Raw genomic sequence first — 26528 nt, 5'->3', positions numbered from 1 at the left:
ACCATAACCCAGAAAACCTATGACACCAGTATGTCCTCGCTCACCCCCAGCATTAACACTGATGACAGGATTAATTAATAACAGAAAGCTTGATATAGCACTTACTCTGTGCCAGGCACTGGACTAAGCACTTTCTAGACATCTCTCATTTACTTCTGACAACAATCCTATGAAAGAGGTCTTACTATTACTCCTGTGTTATAAAGAAATCAAGGGGAAGCGGATATGGCTCATGCGATTGGGCTCCCGTCTACCATATGAGGGGTGGTCCCAGGTTCAGTTCTTGGGTCCTCCTGGGGTGAAGATGAAGGTGGCCCATACCGTGGGGGCTGGCCTGAGTGGAGAGCTGGCCTGAGCCGCAAACTAAAACAAGATGACAGAACAAAAAAGAGACACAGAGGATAGACAATGAGAGATACAGCAAACCAGGAAGCTGAAGTGCCTCAAGTTATTGGGTGCCTCTCTCCCCTGTCGGAGGTCCCAGGATTGGTTCCCAGTGCCTTCTAAAGAGCAGACAAGAAGAGAAGACAAGCAGACACAGCAGACACAGAAGAATGTGCAGTAAATGGACACAGAGAGCAGACAGTGAGTGCAGGTGGGGGTGGAGTAGGGGGGAAAAAAAAGAAATCAAGGTAGTCTGACTCCAGAGAGCCCATGATCTTAATGGTAAGGTATACAGTTTTAGCATCCAATATAAGTTTCAGAAAACTTTGAATAGTCCAAAACATGAATTCAATATTCTCAAGTGGACAGATTTGCTAGTTGGCAAAGAAGAAAAAAAAACCCTATTGTTCAAAGTTATTTTAGGCTATATTAATTATTTCATCATGATGTGCCATTTTTCATATTCTAATTGATGATCGAAGAAAGCCAAATAACTTCAAGGGGAAAATCATCCATGAAATGGGAAAGGCCAACATTAAAATTCTCATACACTGCTTATAAGGACAAACACAAATCAGATCAGCTTTCTTTATAGAATCTCTTCTACAGTATACATGAATAGTCTCCATTTTATAACGGAGTTGGTGGATGACCAAACGGAAATAAATCTTCAACACACAATTTCACTGTGTGTACGGCATTGCATAACCATGTCGGGGAAAAGTGTTTCAAAAACTTGCAATAATTTTTAAAAATCGTAAGTTTAAATTAGTTCATTTATCTTTCTTAGCAATCTAGAACTTTGCCACACATCTCAAAAAAAAAAAAAGACCTCAAAAACTTATTTGACTAATTTCAAATTAGTAATGTATTCTACTTCTACTTACCTTGTCTATTACCTTCTCCCTTTTTTGATTTAGAGGAACTGGGGCTTCCATCTCGTCCCATTTGGCACTGTCCACTTTCCTGATGAAGTTCTTCTTCAATTCCACTTTCAGATGACTGCCCACTTAATGTTCCTTCATGCCAACTTTTATAGTTTTCATCTGAACTGTGTCTCACATATAGTGTTGATTCTGATTCTGTATCTCCATCATGATTGGTTCCATTGCAGAATTTAGATGGCGGACAATGCTGTGGTATGAATCCAACAAACTTCATTCCTCTTTTGGCAGCGATATTAATCTGAAGTTTAAAAACAGATGCTAGAACAAAATGTAAACTTCTCTTATATTGATTATTTTATCAATTAACCTTTGGGCTTATTGAAGAAATCCATTAGAAGGAGTAAGTTGACCTGTCACTGAAGATTCATTCATAAACTAATAAATAAATAATAATATAGCACTAATCCTAACTATGTCACACCATCATCATGCCTTCTTCAAACAGAACTAATACTCTTTAGAAATTATGAAAATAGAACCATGTTTTTCTCTGAGAGGCTGTGGGGAAAAACCATTAATAATAATTGTATAGCATGATTTTTGCAGATCAGTTTACAATGGTCTCTCCAGTTAAAACAAAATTAAATAATGTTCCAAGAAAGCCCCCAAAATAACACTATCCAGTATATTTTTATTAAAGAAGAGATTTATTAATTAAAAAAGCAAAAAACACACAGAATTGTTTTTACATGTGTGTAAAGAAAAACATTAAAAGACTAATTTTCAACAAATGTGTAAGTATAAAACATAAATCTGATCTATACTACAGCTCTTATGAAGCTTTCTGACCTGCTACTGGGGCCAAATTCACATCAGTAGATTCAATCCTATGGGTTAAAGAATAGGATTCAGAAGCATATTACATAATGTCAGTGAAATAATTTGGGACCTTAAGCCTGGTTATTTTCATGGTCAGTACTTTACCCACCCCCTCTGTTTTTGCTCTATTTCTTTATTCTACTTGAGTCCATGTCCTTCTCCTGTGTTAAACTGGCAATTTTTTTGAGGGCAGGGACTGTGTCTTAGTAATCTTTGTATTGTAGTGTGGTCTATGTAATAGGTGTTCTGAAAGTACTGGTTAAATAAGTTAAAATGAAGAAATAACAAATTCTTTCATGGTCACTGTTTTAAATGAATAAACGTTACCTAGGAAAGAAGTAAGTTATGATAATGGTTGCAAGATGAAACATCTGCCATTAGAAAAAAACGAAATGGAATGAAAAAGGCTAGGAAGAGCTGGGCCAAATACAAAATTATATGTCCAAACAAAGGAGGTTGGAACTATGTACCCCAGAAAACAATGTTCTTAAACTTCATCCATTCCTGTGGGTGTGAACGCTTGTAAATATGACCTTTTGATGAGGTAACTTCAGTTAAGGTATGCCCTAGCTGACTCAGGATGGGTCGTAATCTTATTACTGGAGGTCTTATAGGGAAGGTCACAGAGAGAGAGAAAGCCACAGGGAGCAGCTAAAAACAGTAAGTCTGCGGAACCTGGAAGAGAAAGGAGAAGCCAGGAGAGGCCACCATGTGCATTGCCATACGATAGAAAAGGCAAGGACCAAGCACTGCCAGCAGAAAGTACTGCCTTCGTGACACCTCGATTTTGGACTTCTCCTAGCCTCAAAACCATGAGCTAATAAATTCCCATTACTTAAGCCAACCCATCGCATGGCATTTGCTTTGGCAGCCAGGAAACTAAAATGGGGCAAGATAACTCAGTTCCAACTGATTATAATGGGAATGCAAGCCTCATATGCCCAGTTACTTCTGTTTTAAAGAGAAGCTAGGAGTTTAAAATGTAAAACTTCAAAAACATGGCATTTTATCTGAAAGTCAAGAGTTCTAAATTTGGGTTCTAAATTATTAATAAATAAAATAATAAAATTATTAATAAATTAGTGAATGCTAAAGAAAATATATCTATAGACAGGATTCACAGACTCTCATTCTGTCACTCTTGAGTAATGGTTTGGGAACCTCTTCATACAGTTTTCTGTTGGCACTGGTAAATATACTGAATTTGCCAGTTGACATTTTGAGTGGCAAGGACAGTTTGATAGGTGTCAGAGGAGAGGAAGGGGAGGAGAGGGTGGGACACACTAAGGAGAGGAGTGGAGGGTGTGGCCCTAGGGAGTGAAGGGAGCAGAGGTGAGGCAGTGGTATTCCTGGGCCGGCTTTTCTTGGCTCCCAAGAACCCATTCAGCATATTTTCCCCCAAGTGCACCCTCAGTGACATCAGGCTGGTAAATTGAAATTGGCACTGGAAGGAGTATTTACACCACAGAGATCAGCACAAATCAGGGCTCCCCTTTCCCACTTTGGAGAGCCAGTCTACTAGGATCCTAAGTGAATGAGGGTGACCTCAGAGACCTGGCAGGAACACTCTCTCTCTCGATTTCTACTTCCCATTTCTCCACTCACTCCATACACTTCAGATTTCCAAATAGAGAAAGGCAACCATAGTCATTGTGGGAGAACGTGGGCAAAAGTACTGTGGAAGATGAGCATGAACATTGCAGTATGATGGGGTAGGCTTCCCCAGCTCCAGGGAAGTCCATCCAGAGCACGGGTGGTAGAGCCCAGTACTCGGTAGGATGGACTCCAAATAAAGCCAGGTGTATCCACTGCCCTGCCTGGTCTTAAAACCTAAAGGAAGCTGGCAAAACAAATAAGTCACCATTTACGTTGCCAAAAGATGTTTCCTGAAAAGTTGTTATCCTTCTGTCTTGCCCCATTGCCCACAGATTTTCCAGCAACACTTGCTTTCCAAGTGGGAAGAAGGGAGAAACCTTTTAGACAAGTTGTGTAAACTGATGAGCAAAAAGATGTAGTGTTTGCTTGGCTTGTTCTTTTTCTCTTTCCATTCATTTCTTAGGTTGAGCTAAGAAAGAAATGCACTTGTTTTGACTTAAAGACCCTGAAGCCAAACTCTCTTTTATCCTAACATCGAGGCCATGTACCTTCCACCTTCTCCTACAACAAATATAAAATGAAGCGAATGAGAAGGGATGGCAAAGTGATGTGGCAAGATGGAAGGATGGGGAGATGGAGAAATGAGGCACAGAGGAGTGAAGAACAGAGTAGAGAGAATGATGAAGAGGAAGCCAAGCAAGAGAAAAGAGGACGTTAGGACCTGGAGAAGCAACAAAGGCAGGAGATCTTTAAGAAGGTGGGAAGAGGGTGAGGGTATGTGGAGGTAGGACAAAGGATTATAGGTGGTACAGTATAATTTACTTCATAAATAAACAAATTGAGATAATAACAATGCATTAAGTTTTGAAAATAACAACAAATTTTCCTTTATATCAGATGTCCCGTGAGAGAAGGAGAGGGCTGTGGTAGGGAGGCATGGCATTCTGCAGGTTGAAATAGGTGAGTCTATTGTTAGTGGTTTCTCTGTAAGTCTTATTAGCTGATTTGGGTGAAAGGTGCAGAAGTCTTTTTCTGGAAAGGTCTGGTAACAAATAGAATATTAATGTATTTTTCATTTTTTAAGTTGAGCATTGATATAAATAGTTTTATATTTTAAAAATTACTTTATTTCAAATTCAAAAGAATAAAATAACAACAAAAAAGGCAGCTCAACAGGTTATGGAAGCATTACTCCTGAAAAGTTCTGTCCAGGCACTTTTATCTAATTCCAACTACTAACTCAATTGTTCCTCTAATGTTCAAAAAGATACACAGATGAACAAGATTAATTAAATGACATAGTTAGGATCCACTTATTAATGAAAAAAATGAAGAAGAGAAAAAATGCTTAACTATACGGATTTCACAAAACCAAACCCCATATTCATTTTTTTACAACTAATGTAATTTATAGACTATAGTTAACAACATTGTAATGTTTCTGTAGCAAAAGCAAAGTGGGTACTATTTTAAAGCTAAAGGTAAAAAAAAAAATTGATTTTTTAAAAAGTTATTTTTATTTTAAAATGTTAAGAAAAACACTTGTAATTTTAAACATTGAATTAACACTGTATAATGTTAAAACTTGGCTTAGAATCTAGCTGTTCAACAATCAACTCTTTATACAAGGCAGCTGTTCAGAAATAATATTTGGCATTCGTCTATTGCTCTTGTTCATACACAGGGCAATGTTCAAATATTTCATGTGCTATGCTTCCTGAAGTTTTTCCCTTCATGAAATAACTCCATTACTCTAATTGCTGAAATAACAGTCCTTTCCTGTTTAAAAAGATCTTTAACTATGTCCAGGAAGTCAAATGAAAAACAAGGGCTCTAATGATGATCTATTGAGGCTAAATTAATAGTAACATCTTTGTTTTCAAACTTTTCTGGAGTGGATTTATTCCCAGAAAAAAAAATCAGTTTCCCAGAATAGTAGTAGTAAAGAGTATGTGTACCTTGTTTATAAAAATCTAGTCTCAAAGACTGTTCCTGAAATACCTTATTAAATGGTGATTTATCTCTAAATAGAAACTATCACTACAGCTGTAACTGTATGTATACCACAGATAATTTTACACATGTGGGCATTTAAAATTTGGGAACAACATCAGAAGGAGTAAACAAGTTTCACACTTTATTTAAAATGCCTTAGGTTTGGCTGTATGTATCTAAATAAAAGCTAAACCTTAAAAATATGTCAATGCAACTAAAAAAATCTCACCATAAACTCCCATCAATTTAGAATACTTAAGAATGTACAATTTATGTCTTGGTTTTAATCAACATATATAATATTTTACTTAAGTTTCAATGAAATGCTACTGTATAAACTTTTCTATGTTGGCGTACTCTATATAGTTGTTATGTTTAATACTCATAAAATATTCCATTGTATTGACAGACTGTTGTCTCCTTAACAGCCCAGTCTAGTCTTTCAATTCTTGGGAATTTGGCCTGTTATTCACTGTTGATTAAAATATCTTCGTACAAAAATGATTTTTCCCCAAGTTAAACATAGAATTACCATATGACCAGGCAATCCATTCCTAGGTATAAACCCAAAGGAATCGAAAACAGGGGCTCACATAGATACTTGTATACTAATGTTCCCAGCAGCATTATTCACAACAGCCAAGAGGCAAAAACAACCCAAGTGTCTGTCAACAGATGAATGGATTAACAAAAGTGGTATATCTATACAATGGAATATTATTCAGTCATAAAAAGGACTGCAGTTCTGATACATGTTATATCATGGATGAACTGTGAAAACATTATGCTACCTGAAGTAAGCCAGATATATAAGGAAAATTTTGTATAATTCAACTAATATGAAATGTCTAGAATAAGCAAATGTATGATTAGAGGTCACTAGGATCAGGTGGGGGAGGATGGGGAAGTATTGCTTAATGGGTACAGAGTTTTGGTTTGGAATAATGAAAAAGTTTTAGTAATGGATGGTGGTGATGGTAGTACCACACTGTAAATGTAATTAATGCCACTGAATTGTACACTTAAAAATGGTTAAAATGGCTAATTTTATTTCATATGTGTGTTGCCACAAAAAAAGAAAAAAAATGATTTTTTTCATTTTCAATTATTTTCTGGGAATAGAGTCATAAATAGAAGATTAGTAAAAATGTTCTTTAAAGAATTGTAAGTAACATACCATACTAATGCAAGGTGCTAATAATAGGGTGGTACATTGGAACTCTGGATTTTATGTATGATTTCTTCCATAAACATACAACTTCTCTAGCAAAAAAAAAGGGATTAGTGGTTCAAAAAGTAAAACTGGATTTATGATTCTTAAAACCAAACTGATATTCAGAAACACTGTACTAATATATTATAATGCACATTGCAATAAATGAATGTTAACTTTTCTTAAAGCTCTGCCAACATTGTTCATTATTTTTATTGAATTTTTCAGATTAATAGCAGTGAGGTATTACTTCCCAGGTGTTTCATTTGCACTAAAAGTCATTGGCTAGGTTGAACCTTTTACCAAAATCTCTTCATTATTTTCTGTTTCCTTTGTATTAATGGTCCATGCAAGACTGGACTTTACCTTCATGGATTTGTATACATTCCCTACATATTCTGAAAATGAAGTTCCCTTAGGACACGCTTGCTGCAGATTCTTTTTCTTTTTACTTTACTTTTCCTAGTGTTCATGTACATGCTGTACTTATGTACACAAATTACTGAAACTATTCATAATTGAATATGTTACTCTTCCATTTCTTTCAGATTTTTTACACTTAAAAAAGTGACTGTCTTATCTGAAATGAGAACAAGTGCCCATTTTCCCAAGAGCCTTTAAGTGATGATTGTTCTCCCATTTTGTTAAATCAGGTTTGTTAATACTCCATTATGTATTTCTGTTTTTAACTCTGTACAATTTGACAAGATGCTTTAACATGTTCTAAATTCTGGTAGATTCAGTCACCTATCATTTCCCTTTTCTTTTTTGAAGAAAGAAAAAAATCAATGAAGAATAAATACCAAGCATTTCTCAATATCCCATGAACAAATGTATACATTTTTGGACAGTACCTTTTCTATCAATTCTTTTGCTATGTCATTTGTTGGCATCTCATAAGTTAGGGGACATTCCTCAATTACAAGCCTTGGGTGTCTTTGTCCAATGAGTGCTCCCGGATACTTTGAGCTGTAAAAGAGAGAATATGTTCATGGTTGGAGGTCCATTGCTGATTTTCAGTGAATATGCTCACATGAAAATGAGTGAACAACTCACAGAAAAGGTCAAGGTAATCATTCTTTGTTATTTCAAGCCTGGATGATTTTATATATAAAATACCAGAGAAACATACTAACTTCTACTAATTTAAATTTCTTTAATTAAACTCTTAATTTAATTTTTAAATTTGAAATGGAAAGAAAACTTCCTCTCTGTTGTTTTAATGAGTTTTGAGAAATGATTTTATATCAGTATTATACTTCATTGTTGTGCAAAAGCGCAAGTAAAAATCCTATTTGATTAGCCTTGTCTTTTTCCCTTTTCTTCTTTTCTTAATTTTTCCTTGCTTGTTCTTAGCCTTGTCAGCGTACTGCTAAGACTTTTTGAAGTAATGCTAAAATCATAAAAGATCTCTTATACATGGTTGGTAAGGTTTGTAATTAGGACACAAGCATTAGTACTATGTAAAAATGTCTTGTTTGTTGATGTAACGCTTGAACTAGTAACTATCTGATGGTATGTGTGACATGTATAAGTAGGCAGTTAGTAGCAGAAAGTGTGCCTTAAATGAACACCTGAATTTTTTTAAGGCCCTTTCTTTTTCCCTATTTTCTCTCTTTTCCTCATTTCCATTTTCTTTCTCTGTTTAGCCCTCTCATAGCTAAAGTGATTGATTGTCTTAGAGATGGTTTTAGTATATAGAGTTTAGTATATATAGTTATGCTAATCTAGAACATTAGTCTGGCTATTTTCATTCTTCATTGAAAGCAACAGTATGTTACCATGAAAATTATCAAACTTACTAGTCTGGCAAAATGGTTTCAGTAGTGTTTGGAAAAGTGGGTATTTTAAAAAGTTTTTAAAAATGAAATAAAACGGATGGATTTAAAATTCTATTTTGAGGGAAGTGGATTTGGCTCAACTGATAGAGCATCCACCAACCATGTGGGAGGTCCAGGGTTCAAACCCAGGACCTCCTGACATGTGTGGTAAGCTGGCCCATGCACAGTGCTGATGCGTGGAGGGGTGCCATGCCACGCAGGGGTGCCCCCTGCATAGGGGAGTCCCATGCACAAGGAGTGTGCCCTGCAAGGAGAACCACCCCAAGCAAAAAAAAGCACAGCCTGCCCAGGAGTGGCACCACACACACGGAGAGCTGACGCAGCAAGATGATGCAACAAAAAGAGACACAGATTCCCAGTGCTGCTGACAAGAATGCAAAGTGGACACAGAAGAACACACAGTGAATGGACAGAGAGCAGACAATGGGGGCGGGGAGGAGGAAAGGGAGAGAAATAAATAAAAAATAAATCTTTAAAAAAAATCCTATTTTGAGGAGAAAGCTGACAAGAGCTCTACCTAATTTGTGAAAACTTGACATGGTAAGCCTTCCCTGCTATATAAATTTTAGAATGTAGCAATAGTTTCTGTTGCCACCATTAAATAAAACAATATAGAACAGTTCAGAAAGCCAAATGAAAGTGGACTTCGTTGGTCCTGTTGGTTCTTTTAACCCAGTAATAGTGCTTGTTGAATGGCTACACTCACATCTGCTGGAATTGCTACGGGAGTTTATAAGCACTTCCTAAGTATAATTTGCTTTCCCTTTGTCCACCCACATCCTCACCCATTTGTCTGTTAGGAGCTTAAATCAATCAGGAGTTTAAAGAAGGAGGTATAACTTTCCTTCCTCAGTTCAGGTTCAACAACTAGAAAACCGAAATACCTAATCATCCTTTATTTCCATCATTTTGTTCAAAACTTTCTTTTCTTCTAACCAAAGAAAATTGTGACCCCCAACACAATAAGTACCATGCTTACTTTAATTTCAAGCGTGACAACACCACCCTGTATAGGTAACTTGCTGGTAGGTGTTTTCGCCGCCCCACAGCTTGTATAACAGGATGAATAGCACCAACAACATATCCTTTAAGATAATAGTCTTCTACTTTTGTTACTATATCCAGAATTGAATTTATCTTGATGATTTCTGGGTTTGAAGAAGCTAAAATATCAAAAGCAAAGAGAAATGTGTTCATTCACAAAACTGGGTTATACATTATTTCTATCTATGTGTGATAATACTCATAAATAGGAAAATATCCATATGGTTTAATCTCAAACAAAACTACAAAAACATGTATAATTTATTTTGTACTTCATTTCAGAATAAAGGCAAAACTGACCTTATGATCTGGTAAATATATAATATTATGACTGACATCTCTTAAAGAAGAAATACAGTGCTTTATGAGCTTTTCTTTTCAATTGAGGCAATTTTATTTTTTAGGATTTCATTTATGTCACTATGTTCCCATTAAAAGATATTGAAGACAAACACAAGAGGGAATATGAACCTGAAGATCCAATAACTTCTGTGATTCTGATAAGAGAGATGAGATGTATAACTTCTCAAGAACAAAATTCATAAAAATCTAAAATTAGAAATGGGAGAAACGGCATTTGTTAAGCAGGAGTTGTCAAGTGCTTTCTTATTCCAATCAGACTTCCAAAGGAGCATGTTTTAAGTTTCTCAGGGAAGCTAAAGATGTTATTTCTTTTGTTACTTATATAAATGCTTGAGTAAAGGAATTGAAAAAGTAAAGGTATCCAGAAGTTCTTTTCAAGAAGTAAAAATTCTAAATGCAGAAGAAATGTAAATGTAAAATCAATAGGTAATTGAATCATCTTGCAAAGCAGTACAAATCTGTAGAAGCTGTAGAGTAGTACAATCTGTACAATCTTTAGAATGGTAGAAGGAAAAGGGTGTGTTGTTTGGGAAAGTGTTGTTAATGTTCCAGCAGTTATAATAAAACAACAACAACTTTGTTTTCTGTAACATTATTTCTCATTTTCTGGAAAACAGTCAAGAATTAATATCTAGAAGCAGACCTGCAGTTTGATAATCTCTTCAGTAAAAAAAAAAAAAGAAATTAATTTCAGATATGGGTAATGTTGGCTATTAGCCTTCTTGCAGTGTGGTCAGTGGTGTTGCAAAGAACTGCTACTGCTTGCCTGAACACAGGAAGGAGGTTAAGAAGCAGACAAGGAAGAAGGGTCAGAGGAAATCCCCTCCTCCTGCTACATTACTATCCATGCATTAGAACAGAAATCCACCACAGTGGGTATTCATGCCGACTTTTCAAACTAAAATAAATCACTCAGCAGAAGAGTTACTTAAACCAGGATGAATCCATTTCCTTCAATTGTTTATCCTCTTTTGGATTTGACCTAATATTCTATTTACAATATATTCTCTTCATCATTATGAATAGGAATGAAAACAAAGTCAATGATCCTGGACTTTGAAGAAGCAGCTGGGCTTCATTGTCAATGGCTCAGCCCTCCCTGGTGTTGTGGCAATCCACTCAGTGGTTCATTTGGTTTTACTCTTTTTAGTATTTAGACAATGGCCTTGATTTCAAAACAAAGGAACTGAAAAACTGTAATATAAAATGGAGTCAACTCAAGAGTAAGCAAGACTTTTTTTAAATTAAAGGTTTATTTTATTTATTTCTCTCCCTTCCCTCCCCCGCTTGTCTGCTCTCATTGTCCATTCACTGTGTGTTCTTCCGCGTCTGCTTGTCTTATCTGGTGGCACTGGGAAACTGTGTCTCTTTTTTGTTGCGTTATCTCGCCACGCCACTACTTGACAAGCTGCGCTTTTTTCACGCGGGGCGGCTCTCCTTATGGGGCGCACTCCTTGTGCATGGGGCACCGCTGGTGCCCCTGTGTGTCACGGGACTCTGCGTGTGGCAGCACTGCACATGGGCCAGCTCACCACACAGGTCAGGAGGCCCTGGGGATTGAACCCTGGACCCTCCATATGGCAGATGGACGCTCTATCAGTTGAGCCATATCCACTTCCCACAAAACTTATTTTTAGACATATATGCTAAACTTGCAAAATTTTGAAGAAAACTGCCATTCTTTAATGGACCTCATTGCTTTCTGTATAGAGTGTGGAACTGCTTTAGCACAATACAAAAGACTTTTCATGGTCTGGCCTCTGCCTATTCTTGTAGTCCTTCCTCATGGCCAGCTTACTTCAGCAAGCCTGAACTACTTGGAGTTCTTGAACCTGCCATGCATACCCACTGGGCCTTCATTTCCTTCCCTGCTTTCTGGGCCTGAGTTAATCACTCTTTCCTCTGTGCCCCACAGATTTCTATTAGTGCCTGTATCAGACAGTGTTATATGTCTCTCCTGCTGTTAGACTAAGAATTCCTTCAGGGCAAGGGACATATCTTATTCCTCTTTCAGCGGCTAGCATGTTCCTCTGATCATTATGGTAAATTGGAAATACTGTTCCTAAGGGAAATTAAGAGGTAAAATGATTACACAGAAGCGAAATCATCAAGGTTAGCTAGCGGTATTAAAAAAAGTTAGGCTAGTAAATTCAGGAAAAATTGTACAGGTTATTTAGACCTTGAAGGAGAGAGATAAACTATAGAAAGAATATAGGCAATGTAATGGAATTGTTTTTTAAACTTTTGATCATAAAAATGAGGGTGGTTAAGAATCTAGTTGAGAACCTGATGAAGTAGCATCAAAGATCATATTCATTTCAGATGGCACGAGCATAAGGCCCTACCTTATGTTAATGATGTTACAATGACAAAAACCACATTACAAACAAAGTGAAATGTAATAAGAGGTGGAATTACGTAGGTTTAATTAGGTCCATCTTGGGGTAAGTCTGGAGAAAAATTTGGGAAAAGACTGTACCACAAAGACGGTTCAAATGAAGGGGACTAGCCGGGAATGACGTCATCAACATGGTGACATATGACATCCCCAAAAAACTCTCCACAGAGAATCGGCTAAAAAAAGGACAAATCCAACTTGCTTAGGAATCTGGAGGATGGGAGAGAATGGAAAAGGACTCAACAAATGTTGGATCAAAGGAAAAGAAAAATATCAAGTAGGAAACTTCTGTCCCAGACCCACCAGTCTGTACCCTCTCCATCATGCGGTCCCACACAGCTTGGGAGTTGTGCAGAGGCAGCGTGGTCTCCATCCTTCCCACCACAGAGGCAGACTACAGAGCCACTTACAGCAGCAAGTTAGAACCTCACACATATTCAGGCAAAGGGAACTGAGTCAGTAGAACAAAGCCACTGAGTTGTGCTACACAGAAAAGGGCCTCCAGGGGAGAACAAAAAGAAGAAAAAGAGACCACGGAAGAATTGTTGGCAAGAGTGAACTCGCTCAATTCAGTTTCTGTTGGCTAGACCATCTAAATGCAAAATGGACTATTCTGGAGTGACCCAACTTTCTGGATTGGCCTCATCTGACTCCTTGGGGTGAGATATCCTAATAGGGAAGAAACTAGAGGTAGAAATCCTCACAGAAAAAAAGGGGGAGAGTTAAACTGAACTGCCGTAGGGATAGGATGGGTCACAGAATTGAAAAGTATAAGGAAAAGGGCCACTGGGTGAGGGAAAGAATTTTAAAAATATCATAGGAGATGGGGAGAAAATTCTGCACAAAGACAAAACAAACAGAACAGATCAAGATTCCCAGAGAAGGAAGAAAGGAAAGGAAGCTTTGTCATGGAGGTGAAAAAATTGCACAAAAAGTACAATATTAAAAATTGTACCACATATCCAGGGCAAGAATCAGATGGAAAAGAGCTAAGAACATCTAAACAGTTAAACACAGATTTACTCTAAAGGTCTAGAATAAGTTGGAAAAAAAGTCAAAGAAGAGCCTTAACACAAAACCAATCAACAATAAAACCCTAGACAAGAGCAAGAAACTGACCTTCAAAGTTAATTTATCAAGATAATCAGATGCCCAGATATCAGCAAAAACTTACAAGCCTTACTAAGAAACAGGAAGATATGGCTCAGTCAAGGGAACAAATTAAAACTTCAGAAGAGACTCAGAATTTGAACAACAAATCAAAGAAGTCAAACAAATCTCATAAATCAATTCAGGGAGATTAAGGAAAATATGGATAAAGAGCTAAAGAAAATTAAGACAATGTGTGAACAAAATGAAGAATTTGAAAGAATAAAAAGAAACATAACAGAAATTATGGGAATGAAAGGCACAATAGTAGAGATTAAAAATACACTAGAGAGGGAAGCGGACTTGGCCCAGTGGTTAGGGCATCCATCCACCACATGGGAGGTCGCGGTTCAAACCCCGGGCCTCCGTGTGGAGCTGGCCCACGCGCAGTGCTGATGTGCACAAGGAGAGCTGTGCCACGCAGGGGTGTCCCCGTGCAGGGGAACCCCACGCCAAGGAGTGCACCCATAAAGAGAGCCACCCAGTGCGAAAGGAAGTGAAGCCTGCCCAGGAATGGTGCCGCACACAAGGAGAGCTGATACAACAAGATGATGCAACAGAAAGAAACACAGATTCCCGTACCACTGACAACAACAGAAGCAGACAAAGACGAAACAGCAAACAGACACAGAGAACAGACAACTGGGGTGGGTGGGGAGGGGAGAAAAATAAATAAATAAATCTTAAATATATATATATATGTCCAAAAAGCACAATATATTCCAAACACAATAAATCCTAATAGACCTACTCAGAACACATGCTAATCAGAATGTCAAATGCTAAAGATAAGAAAGAATGCTGAAAGCAGCAAGAGAAATGAATTATCACATACAAGAGATCCTCGGTAAAACTAAGTGCCAATTTCTCATCAGAAACCATGGAGGCGAAAACAGTGGTATGATATATTTAAGGTACTGAAAGAGAAAAACTACCAGTCAAAAATTCTTTATCTAGCAAAACTGTCCTTCAAAAATGAGGGAAAGTTTAAAATATTCACAAATAAACAGAAACAGAGTTCATAAAAAAAAAGACATGCACTACAAGAATTACTAAATGGAGTTGTGAAGGTTTAAAAATAAACACAGCATTGTTGCAAGTATCTATGAATCTTGTCCTTCAAGCAGTGAAGCTTGGGTGTCACTGTGGGCCCTGAGGGGAGAGGGATGGAGGAATAGAATAGACTGAAGAAAGGGTAATGGGGGGCAAAGGAAGAGTTCTGCATGATCGTGCAATGATGGATACAGACCATGTTAAATTTCACCAAAAAGTTATAAAAGTATATAGTCTAAAATGTAAACCACAATGTAAACCCATAAAGTAACCACAAAAAAAAAAGAAAGAAAAGAAAAACACAGGAGGGAGGGGCTTGGAGTATGAAGAAATGAATATCTTCAGTAAGGGTAACTAAAAGGATAAATGCAGAACCCATAGTACCGTATCCTCAATACACAACTCTTCTCTTTAATTCCTGTAAGAGTTAGAATACAATTGGACAAGAAAAAGGCATATTTCCTGATAATGGACACGTAAAATATAAAGGGGTAAAGTGGGACATAATAAGGGGAAACAGGAATATGGGAGCTGTTTAAGTTTGCTAAAGCTGCTGGGAGCAAAATACCAGAAATGGGTTGGCTTTTACCAAAAGGATTTATTAGGCTTTCACAATAGGTATTTATTAGTTCTGAGGCTGGGAAAATGTCCAAATCAAGGCATCATCAAAGATGCTTTCTCATCAAAGGTTGGCTGCTGGCAGATCCTGGACTCCTGCCACATGGCAAGGCAAAATGGAGGCTGGTCTTTGCTGAGGTTCCTGCCTTCCTCTTCAGGCTCACTTTCTCCCTGAGCTCAGCTGTGGGCAATCAGGCACATGGCTCATCTCTCCCTTCTCCTGGCTTCAGACTGCTCCATTAATTCTAGCCTCTGGTCTCTCTCTCAGCCTCTCAGGGTTTCTTTTGGCCTCTCTCTTAGCTTCTCCGAGTGTCTCTGTCTTTCTGCACCTGTAGGAGATTCTGCAGTCCTTTCTCACACTGCAGAGTCAAAAAGGTAACTGTCTTTGTGTGTTTCTGCTTTCAGTTCTCAGTTTATGTAACACTCCACTAAGAAGGTGGAGACCTAACCTGGGTCACACCTCACTGACTAGTCCAGTCAGAGGCTCTGAAGCCATCTAATCAAAAGGTCCCTTAACTGAATCTAATGCAGTCAAAGGGTCCCATATCCACAAGAATGGATTAGTTCAAAGAACATGATCTTTTCTGGGATTCACAAAACTTTAAACTGCCACAGGAGCTGTGAATGTGTATGATATTGAAGTTAAATTGGTATCTTTTGAAATTAGTATGTCATAGATATAGGCTGTATTATATAAATCCCAGGGTAACCACAAGAAAGTATTTAAAAAATATACAGAAACAGAAATGAAAAAGGGATCAGGCAGATACATAACAAAAGATCAGTCATACAAACAAGAGGTTGCAATAAAAGAAAAGAGAGGCAAAATAAAATAAGATAAAATAAAATAAAACAAAGATTTGAGATATAAAAACCAAAGGACAAAAATGGCTGAAGTATTACCTTTACAGTAGGAATGTCAATGGTTTAAACTCTCCAATCAAAGGTACAGATGGGCAGAATGGATGAAAAAGCATGGTGTAACTATATGTTGTTTACAAGAGACTCACTTCAGATGCAAAGACATCAAGAGGTTGAAAGTAAAAGGATGATAAAAGATATTCCATGCAAATAGTAACCAAACAAGAGCTGGGATAGCTATATTAATATCTGACAAATAGGCTTTAAGTCAAAAGCTGTTTAAACAGACAAAGAAGGAAACCATATGTTAATAACTGGGGAAATCCACCAAGAAGAAATAACAATCATAAATATTTATGCACCTAACCCTGGTGCCCCAGAATACATGAGGCAAACACTGGCAAAACTGATGGGAGAAATAGATAACTCTACAATAATAGGTGGAGACTTCAATACATCACTCTCATCAATAGATAGAACATCTAGACAAAAGATCATTAAGGAAACAGAGAACTTGAATAATGAACTATAACTAACAGACATATACAGACCATTACACCTCAAAACAGCAAGATATACAATTTCTTCTCAAGTACCCATGGATCATTCTCCAGGATAGACCACATGTTAGACCACAAAACAAGTCTCAGTAAATTTAAAATTAATTTTTAAATTGAAAAAGATTGAAATTAAGCACAGCATCTTCCCTGACCATAATGTAATGATACTGGAAGTCAATAACAGGTGGAGGGAAGCAGACTTGGCCCAGTGGTTAGGGCATCCATCTACCACATAGGAGGTCTGCGGTTCAAACCCCAGGCCTCCTTGACCCATATGGAGCTGGCCCATGAGCAGTGCTGATGCGTGCAAGGAGTACCCTGCCATGCAGGGTGTCCCCGTGTAGGGGAGCCCCACGTGCAAGGAGTGCGCCCTGTAAGGAAAGCCGAACAGTGCAAAAGAAACTTCAGTCTGCCCGAGAATGGCGCCGCACGCATGGAGAGCTGACACAACAAGATGACACAACAAAAAGAAATACAGATTCGGTGCCGCTGACAACAACAGAAGTGGACAAAAGAAAAATAAGCAGCAAATAGACACAAAGAACAGACAACTGGGGGGGCAGGGGAGAGAAATAAATAAATACATCTTTAAAAAAAAATAACAGGTGGAGAACTGGAAAATCCACAAACATACAGAAGTAAAATATCATACTCAATCAGTGAATCAAAGAAGAAATTGCAAGGCAAATCAGTTAATATCTTGAGATGAATGAAAATGAGAACATAACATATTAAAACTTATGGGATGCAGTGAAGGCAGTATGAGAAAGAAATTTATAGCTCTAAAGACTTACATTAAACAGGAGGAAAGAGCTAAAATCAAAGACCTACTCCATACTTGGATGAATTAGAAAAAGAACAGCAACTTAATCCCAAAGCAAGCAGAAGGAAAGAAACAACAATGATTAGAGCAGAAATAAATGAAATCAAGAATAAAAAACTGTAGAGAGAATTAACAAAACCAAAAGTTGGTTCTTTGAGGAGATCAATAAAATTGACAAACCTTTAGCTAGACTGAAAATGAAAAAAATAGGATGCAAATAAAATCAGAAATGAGAGGGGGGTCATTTCTACTGGCCCCATAGAAATAAAATGGACCATAAGAGGATACAATGTACCTTAGGTGAAATGGATAAATTCTTGGAAACAAGCAAATAAACTAACTGACTCTAGAAGAAAAAGAAGATCTCAACAGGACAATTACAGGTAAAGAGATTGAATCAAAAACCTCCCAAAGATGAAAAGCCCAGGAACAGATGGCTTCACAGGTTGAATTCCAACAATCATTCTAAGAAGAATTAATACCAATCCTGCTCAAACTTTAAAAAATTGAACAGGAGAGACCACTACCTAACTCATTCTATAGTCCAACATCACCCTAATATCAAAGCCAGATAAAGATATGGCAAGAAAAGAAAATTACAGAGCAATTTCTCTTATGAATATAGATGCAAAAATCCTCAACAAAATACTTGCAAATCAAATCTAGCAATACATTCAAAGAAATATACATCATAATCAAGTGGGATTTATCCTAGGTATGCAAGGGTGGGTCAGTGCAAGAAAATCAACTAATGCAATATACCACATTAACAAAGAAAGGGGAAAACTACATGCTCATCTCCATTTTTGCACAGAAAGCATTTGACAAAATCCAGCATCCTGTTTTGATAAAAACATTTAGAAACATAGGACTAAAAGGAAATTTCCTCAATATGATAGAGGGTATATATGAAAAACTCACAGTTAACATCATACTCATTGGTGAAAGACTGAAAGTGTTCCTTCTAATATCTGGAACAAGACAAGGATACCCACTGTCATCCCTATTATTCAGCATTTGTGCTGTAAGTTCTAGCCAGAGCAGTTAGGGGAGGAAAAGGAGTAAAAGACATCCACATTGGAAAGGAAGTAAAACTTTCACTATTTGCAGATGACATGATCCTATATATAGAAAGTCCAGAAAAATCTACAACAAAGCTATTAGCGCTAATAAACAAATTCAGCAAAGTGGCAGAGTACAAAATCAAGACACACAATTCAGTAGTGTTGTCTATACACTAGCAATGAGCACTCTGAGAAGGAAATCAAGAATGTAAAGGACTGTGCACACAAAATTACAAAACATTGCTAAAAGAAATTAAAGGAGACATAAATAAATGGAAGGATATTCCATGTTGGTTGGAAGACTAAATATCATTAAGATGTCAATTCTACCCAAATGATTTACAGATCTAATACAATCCCAATCAAAATCCCAACAGCTTACTTTGCAGAAAAGGAAAAACCAGTTACCAGATTTATTTGGAAGGGTAAGAAGCTCTGAATAGCCAAAAGTTCTTGAAAAATAACCAAGTTGGAAGACTCACACTTCCTGTCTTTAAAACTTATTACAGGGGAGTGGGTGTAGCTCAGTGGTTGAGCACTGCTTCCCATGTACGAGGTCTTAGGTTCAATATCCAGTGCCTCCTAAAAAAACAAATTAATTAAAAAATTTAAAAATAATAAAGCTTATTACAAAGCTACAGTAGTCAAAACAGCATGGCACTGGTTCAAGGATAGATAAATTGACCAATGGAATCAAATTGAGAGTTTAGAAATAGACTCTCACATCTATGGCAAACTGATTTTTGACAAGGCTGTCAAGTCTACTCATTTGGGAAAGAAGAGTCTCTTCAACAAATGGTCCGGGAGAATTGGATATCCATACACAAAAGAATGAAAGAGGACTCCTGTTTTACAACCTTATACAAAAATTAGCTCAAAATGGATCAAGGACCTAACTATAAGAACCAGAACTATAAAACTCTTAGAAGAAAATGTAGGGAAGCATTTTCAGGATTTTGGTTAGACAATGAGTTTTTCGACGTTATATCCCAAAGCACAAACAACAAAAGAAAATCTTAAAAAGATTCACATTTCTGGGGCTTTGGGTTAGATCAGAACAATTTAGGGAGCTGACTGCTCTGCTTGTTTTCTGTGATTACCTCCCAGAGAGCAGAGTACAAGTGTGAGCACAAAAAGTTACTTAAGGAATGACCTCAGACAGTTTGATTTAGGATGTTACCACATACAAAATATTTTAAAATATTTTCAATCATTTTGTATTTCACCAGATGCTCAGCAGTTTGTAACTGATATTTCTGCATAGTTTTAGTTCTTTAATACCATCTTCATCATTAAATTAAAAATTATATGTTCAAAGAGTTTTTAAGGTACAATGTCATTTGGTTTATTGGTTTAAAAAGGTATAATATAATTTCTTCCTAAAAAATGATGCAAAAAACATAAAGAAATTTGATACTTTCCTAGCAGTTTCACTTGATTACCTAGCAAGGTATTTTGCAAAATGAAAAGTTAAAAATTAGAAATGTGTAAGAAATCCTAAAGCTTATTTGAAAAATACTATTTTCTTAACTTAACAAAAGTAGAACACAAAAGTCCATAGATTGTGACTGATAATTTACAAAAATAAGAGTGGGGATGAGTATTTACTTTTCTGTGAAAATTGTCTTCATAAACTATAAATTAATACAAAGTAATGGATGTGCCTTGGCTTGACAATGCCTCTGGCATTTTTTTTTTTCAGGAGGTACTGGGGATTGAACCTGGGACCTCGTACATATGAAGCAGGCGCTCAACCACTGAGCTAAACCTGCTCCCCCTATTTTAACTATCACTGTAGGCCAGGTGGTTACTATGATGTGGTTAAGGTTACATGTGTGAAGTTGGCTGCTTTTCCATGTGGCGTGACCGGACAACTGAACGTGCTTGGGGTTGCAGTCAACAGACCATTCAAGGATCACCTGAGGAAAGAATATGAGTTATGATTTTTGCTTAAAAAGTCTCCATTGTATCTTCTGGCAATATCATGAAAGTCCCAGGCCCAAATATGCAGAATGGGTGTCAGCTACCTGGAAGAAATGCTGTACTGCCAGCACCTTTGACATTCCAGAGAAGAATGTTACATGAATAATGGGGACATAATGGATCTGCGTCTGAAAGTGATTCAGGAGTCGGGTCCTGAGTTTGAAGACATCATATGAACATTTTAACTAATTTATTTTACTTAATTTTTCCTTTTTTAATGTGTGCACAAGAGAGGGCTAAAAAAAACTATTTAAAATTATCTGAGGGAAGTGGATTTGGCCCAATGTATAGGGTGTCTGCCTACCACACGGGAGGTCCAAGGTTCAAACCCAGGGCCTCCTGACCCGTGTGATGAGCTGGCCCATGCACAGTGCTGATGCGCGCAAGGAATGCCCTGCCATGCAGGGGTGTCCCCCGCGTAGGGGAGCCCCACACGCAAGGAGTGCGCCCCGTAAGGAGAGCCGCCCAGCACGAAAAAAGTGCAGCCTGCCCAGGAATGGCACCACACACATGGAGAGCTGACACAGCAAGATGATGCAACAAAAAGAGACACAGATTATGGGTGCTGCTGACAAGAACACAAGTGGACACAGAAGAACACACAGTGAATGGACACAGAGAGCAGACAACTGGGTAGGGGGAAGGTAGGGAAGGGGAGAGAAATAAATAAAAAATAAATCTTAAAAAAAATTGTCTAAGAGATCTTTTACTGAGTAAAAAATAACCTAGTGATAAAATAATGTCACAGTTTAATTGGTGACATTTTGTTTTCTGAGTGTTATATAAAGTTATATAAAGGTGTTTTTGTTTTGCTTTGTTTTACAATCAAAAGTATCTTAGAGTCAATGAAAAACTGGTAAATTATATAGCAAAGAAGCAGTTGCTAGTACATTACCCAGGAGAATGAGGATTTGAAGAGCCTTTGGTTTGGTGATACGCAGGGCCCAAACTTAAAAAAAAGAAAACAAAGTCTAACAGGGACAAATTCAAGTTCTTCCCTTTAAGTTTAAAACAGAGATTGAGAGAAATCTCACTTAATATATGTTCATTTAGGAAAGGAGGTGGGGAGGGGAAGAACCCTGCCCTGGGAATTTCAGCTAACCATGAACCAATTATAAGCTAAAGTTGATCTAATGCAGGAGTTCTTAACCTTTTTTGTTCCACGGACCCCTCTGTCAGTCAGGTGAAAAACTACGGACCAATTACTAAGTGCACACAACACTGTGTATTATTTAATAAATACCTCACTCCCGCATCAACATGTCCCCACAAGTACAATGTCTTCTGAATTTCAATTCAAGCTCATGGACTGCTGGTTAAGAACCCAACTGTAAGCCATCTGAAAGAAAACTGTCTCCTTAAGAAGGAGGTTCACTGAACTCGGTGCTGCCCTGACCATTGTTGCCCTATTTTCCCTGCTTAATATCTTCTCTTGAGCATTCATTACTATCTAAATACTATACCTTTCACGTAATTATCTTGTTTAATGTCTGACACCACCACCAGAATGAACACTATGGTGGGATATTGATGTTTCACTTACAGCCATATCTCTATGACTAGAACAGTGTTTAGCACATAGATGTTCATTTAATATTTGTTGAGAGAATAAGCCATTTGCATTCAATTTAAAGGTCAAATTAGAAAAAGATAAAAACAAACTGAAGTATGTTTGAAAGAAAGTGCTCAAGATAGCAAGGAGTCTGTAAACCTTGTCAGATGCCCTCCATCTATGTGTGAAGTTTTAAGTAAGGACAATAATGGCCATCCGGATGTATGTAAAGGACTGTCACACCAAAGAGGCTGGCAGGTGCAACACTGATAAAACAATGCAAAAGTCAGGTACACAGAGGAGTGTATTCCCAAAAAGGCAAATGCGAAGGACAGAATAGGACTCTGATTTGTTCAGTTTTAAAAATATATGTATGGTAGAGAAAAATGAAAAAAACATAATTAAAGGTAAAAGAGATTTTTGTTCCAACTAACTGGAATGTAAAACTGCCAGCAACCTCAAAAACCTTGTACTCAAATAACCCCTCAGCTTAAAAAAAAAAATCAGTTCTCACAAAGCCCAGACACTTTTTTCATATGTGAGACCTGGAGCCACTCTCAGCTCCCGTCTTAACTAAGTGCATATTGGACCGGTGTGGTTTTTCCCAAACTTTGAGTACAACTTCACATTTTTAACATATCTGAGTACCACCTGTACTTCCATATCCTTCAATTCTTTTTAAAATTTTAATTTAAAATTAAACAATTTTTTGAAAAAAGAACTTTACTATAACCATAAAACCAGAATAACTTACCATAAATAGAAAGCTATCTTACAAATAAATACAATGAAAATAAAACAATTGTTAAATTCTAGCTACATACTATTATCTGTAAAAGACAATGAGCCTCAGGTCTGTTCTCAATTTGTTGAAAAGAAAAATTAGCCTGTTAGAGAGCTGTTAAAGACATGTAAACACCAAACTGATTGGAGGATTTACAAGGAATTGAAAAAGCACACCTTTCTTTTCATGAGTTTCAAAGGTATTTAATTCTGTGTCTCTGTGTATAACCTAAAAGCATTTCATGTGTAATGCCAACTCATCTAGCAGACACTTGGAGATGCCCTGGGTTGGAAGTAGCAAGGACACAATCGAAGTAGGAAGAAGGACAGATGACACCAGAGGGAATAAAATGAATTACAAAACTAGATAAAAGAACTATGACAGATTATAGTCTCTGGCCACTTAAATATAAACAGCTTTATATACTTCATCAGCCCAAACTGATAATCATTATGAAATCACCCCCATTGTATTGTTTCAGGACATGGTTTTCCAAGGCATAGTTATACAACATACTAAAAACAATCACCAAGAAGACAGCTATCATCCAATAAAATTGGTGCTTAAAGAGGTCTCTCTCTTCAGACAGAGAATATATTTCTGAGGAGTCCCTCATTCTTGGGTCCTGCTGCAGAAATTTTGTGTCAACATAATAAATCTAGCTTTTCTGATCTAATCCACATTGCCTTGTACTCTTAATACTTGTAAATATTGTCTTGAGTCTCAGTGCAAAAGAAATGTTAGTGAGAAAAGAAAAGGAAGAATGGGGACTAGTTTCAGGAGACATTCCAAATTAAGAAATTCAGAAAAGTTTAAAGGGAGACAAAAATATTGTCCATAAACCCTAATACAACATATTTTAACCTAACTTTATGTAATAATCGTATTCATTTTCGGCCCACTGCTTTCTGTTTCAACTTTGCATGCTCTTCTAGGTGGAAATCTGTCTTTTGAGGAATACTTAACATCGAGCATAGAGGGCATAGAGGGACCCTCAGTTGTCCAAGGGTCAGCTGAATGAAAAAATTGAATATAGTATATATTTATTCAATTAACAAAGTTCCAGGGCCTCATGGAGCAGAACTTTAAAGCAGTTTCTAGGACCAGTCTGCTGATCCAAATCCCAGCCCTGCCACTTATGAGCTTGGCATGGTACTTGGTTTCTCCATGCCTCAGTTTTCTCATAATAAAATAAGAATAATAATAGTATATGTATTATAGGGTTCTTAGGAGGATTAAATGAATTACTATTTATTGGAAAGCACCTGGGACTTAGTAAGTGCTCTCACACTAGGTATGTGATCTGAAAAAAGTTACTTTTCATCTCCAAGCATCAGTTTTCTTATTAGGGAAACAGAGATCAATAAGAGCATTCATTTCATAGAGTGTTTTGATGGTAATTGTAAAACATGGACTTGTGCCTGGCAAAAAGAAAACTCTCAAAGCATACATCAGTCATGTAGCCCAATCTATTGGTAGTCTGGCTTTGAGAACCCAGTTTCAGATCAATTGGTCCTTCAGGGTAATTGGTTTAAAAAATCTCCAGGCTTTTATTTTTATTTTATTTTTAACCAATTCTAAAAACATGGCCTGCCTCCCTACCTGTAGAACTCTAGGTCAGAGGTCCCCAACATATTTAGGATTAGGGGTCCCTAACACCTATCTACTGTGTTGAGTCCCTGACTCAAAGGCCTATAGGCTGATAAAGCAAAAACAGGTGCTTTGCTGGAGGAGGCTTTAAGCACTTCTTTAAGCATCGATTTTAAAGTGACAATTTATTCAAATATTTCAACACATTGCACACACCAAGTGAGGCCTGTCCGAGCTGAATATGACCTGTGTCTCATTCGTTTGCAACTTCTGCCCTGGGTCACCCCAGGCATTCTACAGACTAGAGCCTGCCCAGGTCTGGGCCAGGCCACCTAGACCATCTTAGACATGCCTGGCCTCCTAGGACACAGAAAAGTGATTTGATTCTTCCTCATTAGTGGGGATAGGAGGTTGGCACTGATGGGAAGCAGGGTGCTGGCACTCACTGTATTAGGTTGTGCTTCTCATCCTACTCTGGGGCTTGCATTTAACATGCCATCACCATTCAAGAAAGGTAAAACAGGAGTAAGAAGAGGAAAACCAAATTTGGGAAGTTTTTTGAGAACTTCCTTTTGTGTAATTCCCTTGATTATCAATAATGTTTTAAACTATGCTAACATAAGATTGGAAGCCTGCCTGGTCTTGTTAGGTATCCAATCCTGATTCAGCTTAGAGATGAGAGGAGGGTGAGAACTGTCCATACAGAGTGGGGAATTTTCATCAGTCTTCACCAGAGTGAATCTGTACATCAGTGTTTGAGGCCAAGTCTTTGAAATGATGTCCTTACACTGGGCCAATACTATCAGAGGCTCTACTTCATTTGAAACACTGGAAATTAAGGGGGAGGAGGTGGTGGTTGGGGTTGGAATTTGAACAGCCCAGGTGGTTAGCACCAGCTACAAGCCATCTTGATCTTCTTAGTTCCCCAGCCACTAGCAGTTCTTTCTCAGCTCTTAAGAAGGAACAAATGATGTTGCTCACAGCATCAATGGGTATGGTGGTAGGTTACTGTTAACAATGATGCTATGTGCTATATAAAAGGTTCACTGTACTTCATCAGACTCTTGTAGAAACAGACGAAAGAAAACATTTTGCAATTCTTTGAAAACTATACAAATGTGAAGTGGATTTTTATTATTAAAATTGAAACATGCTGTTTTAGTTTCCTAGACTGCTTAAAGCAGATACCATGAAATGAGTCAGATTTAAACAATGGGAATTTAATAGCTTACAATTTGAGGCCGAGAAAATGTCCAAATCAAGGCACCATAAAGTTGATGCTTTCCTCCAAAGACCAGCTTCTGGTGACCCCTGGCTTCTCTGCCACATGGCAAGGCACTTGGTGGCATATTCCGGGCTCTTCCTTCTCTTCCAAATGTCATTACTTTCAGCTTCCTGCTTCCATGGCTTTCTCTCTCTCTCTATTCATTCCATTTATAAAGGACCCCAGTAAGAGGATTAAAACCCGTCCTGAATGAGGTGAGCTATACCTTAACTAAAGTAGCTTCATTTAAGAGGTCCTACTTACAATGGCTCCATACCCACAGGAATGGATTAGATTTAAGAATGTCTTTCCGGGAATGCATATAGCTTCAAACCACCACATATGCTGAAGGCTAAACAACATTCTTTCATTTATTCTTATAGTTTCTAAAATAAATGAATAGACTTTTCAATGCTCCCTTTGCTCAAAAGCTTCAAAGACAACGATCAAATTTTAAAAATAGAAAGTCACATTCCAGTATAAAGATAAAAACTTGTTCAATGACAAAACTTTGCTCTGATGATGTAATTCCATGAAAATATTCCAAGATATATATATATTCTTTCCACCAATTTACCTCTGAAAGATTGGTATGCATTTTTGAAATATTTTTGAAATATAATATGA

The 26528-nt window shown here is 37.3% G+C and overlaps 1 protein-coding gene across 2 annotated transcripts in view; it reads right to left on the bottom strand.

Annotated features, from left to right (window-relative positions):
- The window catches only part of RFTN2 (raftlin family member 2), a 139574-nt gene that overhangs the window by 103855 nt on the left and 9191 nt on the right, over window positions 1-26528 (bottom strand). For both annotated transcript variants that reach the window (XM_004468470.5, XM_058300412.1), the window contains 3 exons: window positions 9775-9958; window positions 7809-7923; window positions 1272-1569 (listed from right to left, as the gene is read on the bottom strand). In XM_004468470.5, coding sequence (XP_004468527.2) covers window positions 1272-1569; window positions 7809-7923; window positions 9775-9958 — 597 coding nt within the window. The remainder of the gene's footprint in view (window positions 1-1271; window positions 1570-7808; window positions 7924-9774; window positions 9959-26528) is intronic.

The sequence above is a fragment of the Dasypus novemcinctus genome, chromosome 7, assembly GCF_030445035.2.
Source record: "Dasypus novemcinctus isolate mDasNov1 chromosome 7, mDasNov1.1.hap2, whole genome shotgun sequence".
NCBI lineage: Eukaryota > Metazoa > Chordata > Mammalia > Cingulata > Dasypodidae > Dasypus > Dasypus novemcinctus.
This window is presented reverse-complemented; position numbering and strand designations above follow the sequence as displayed.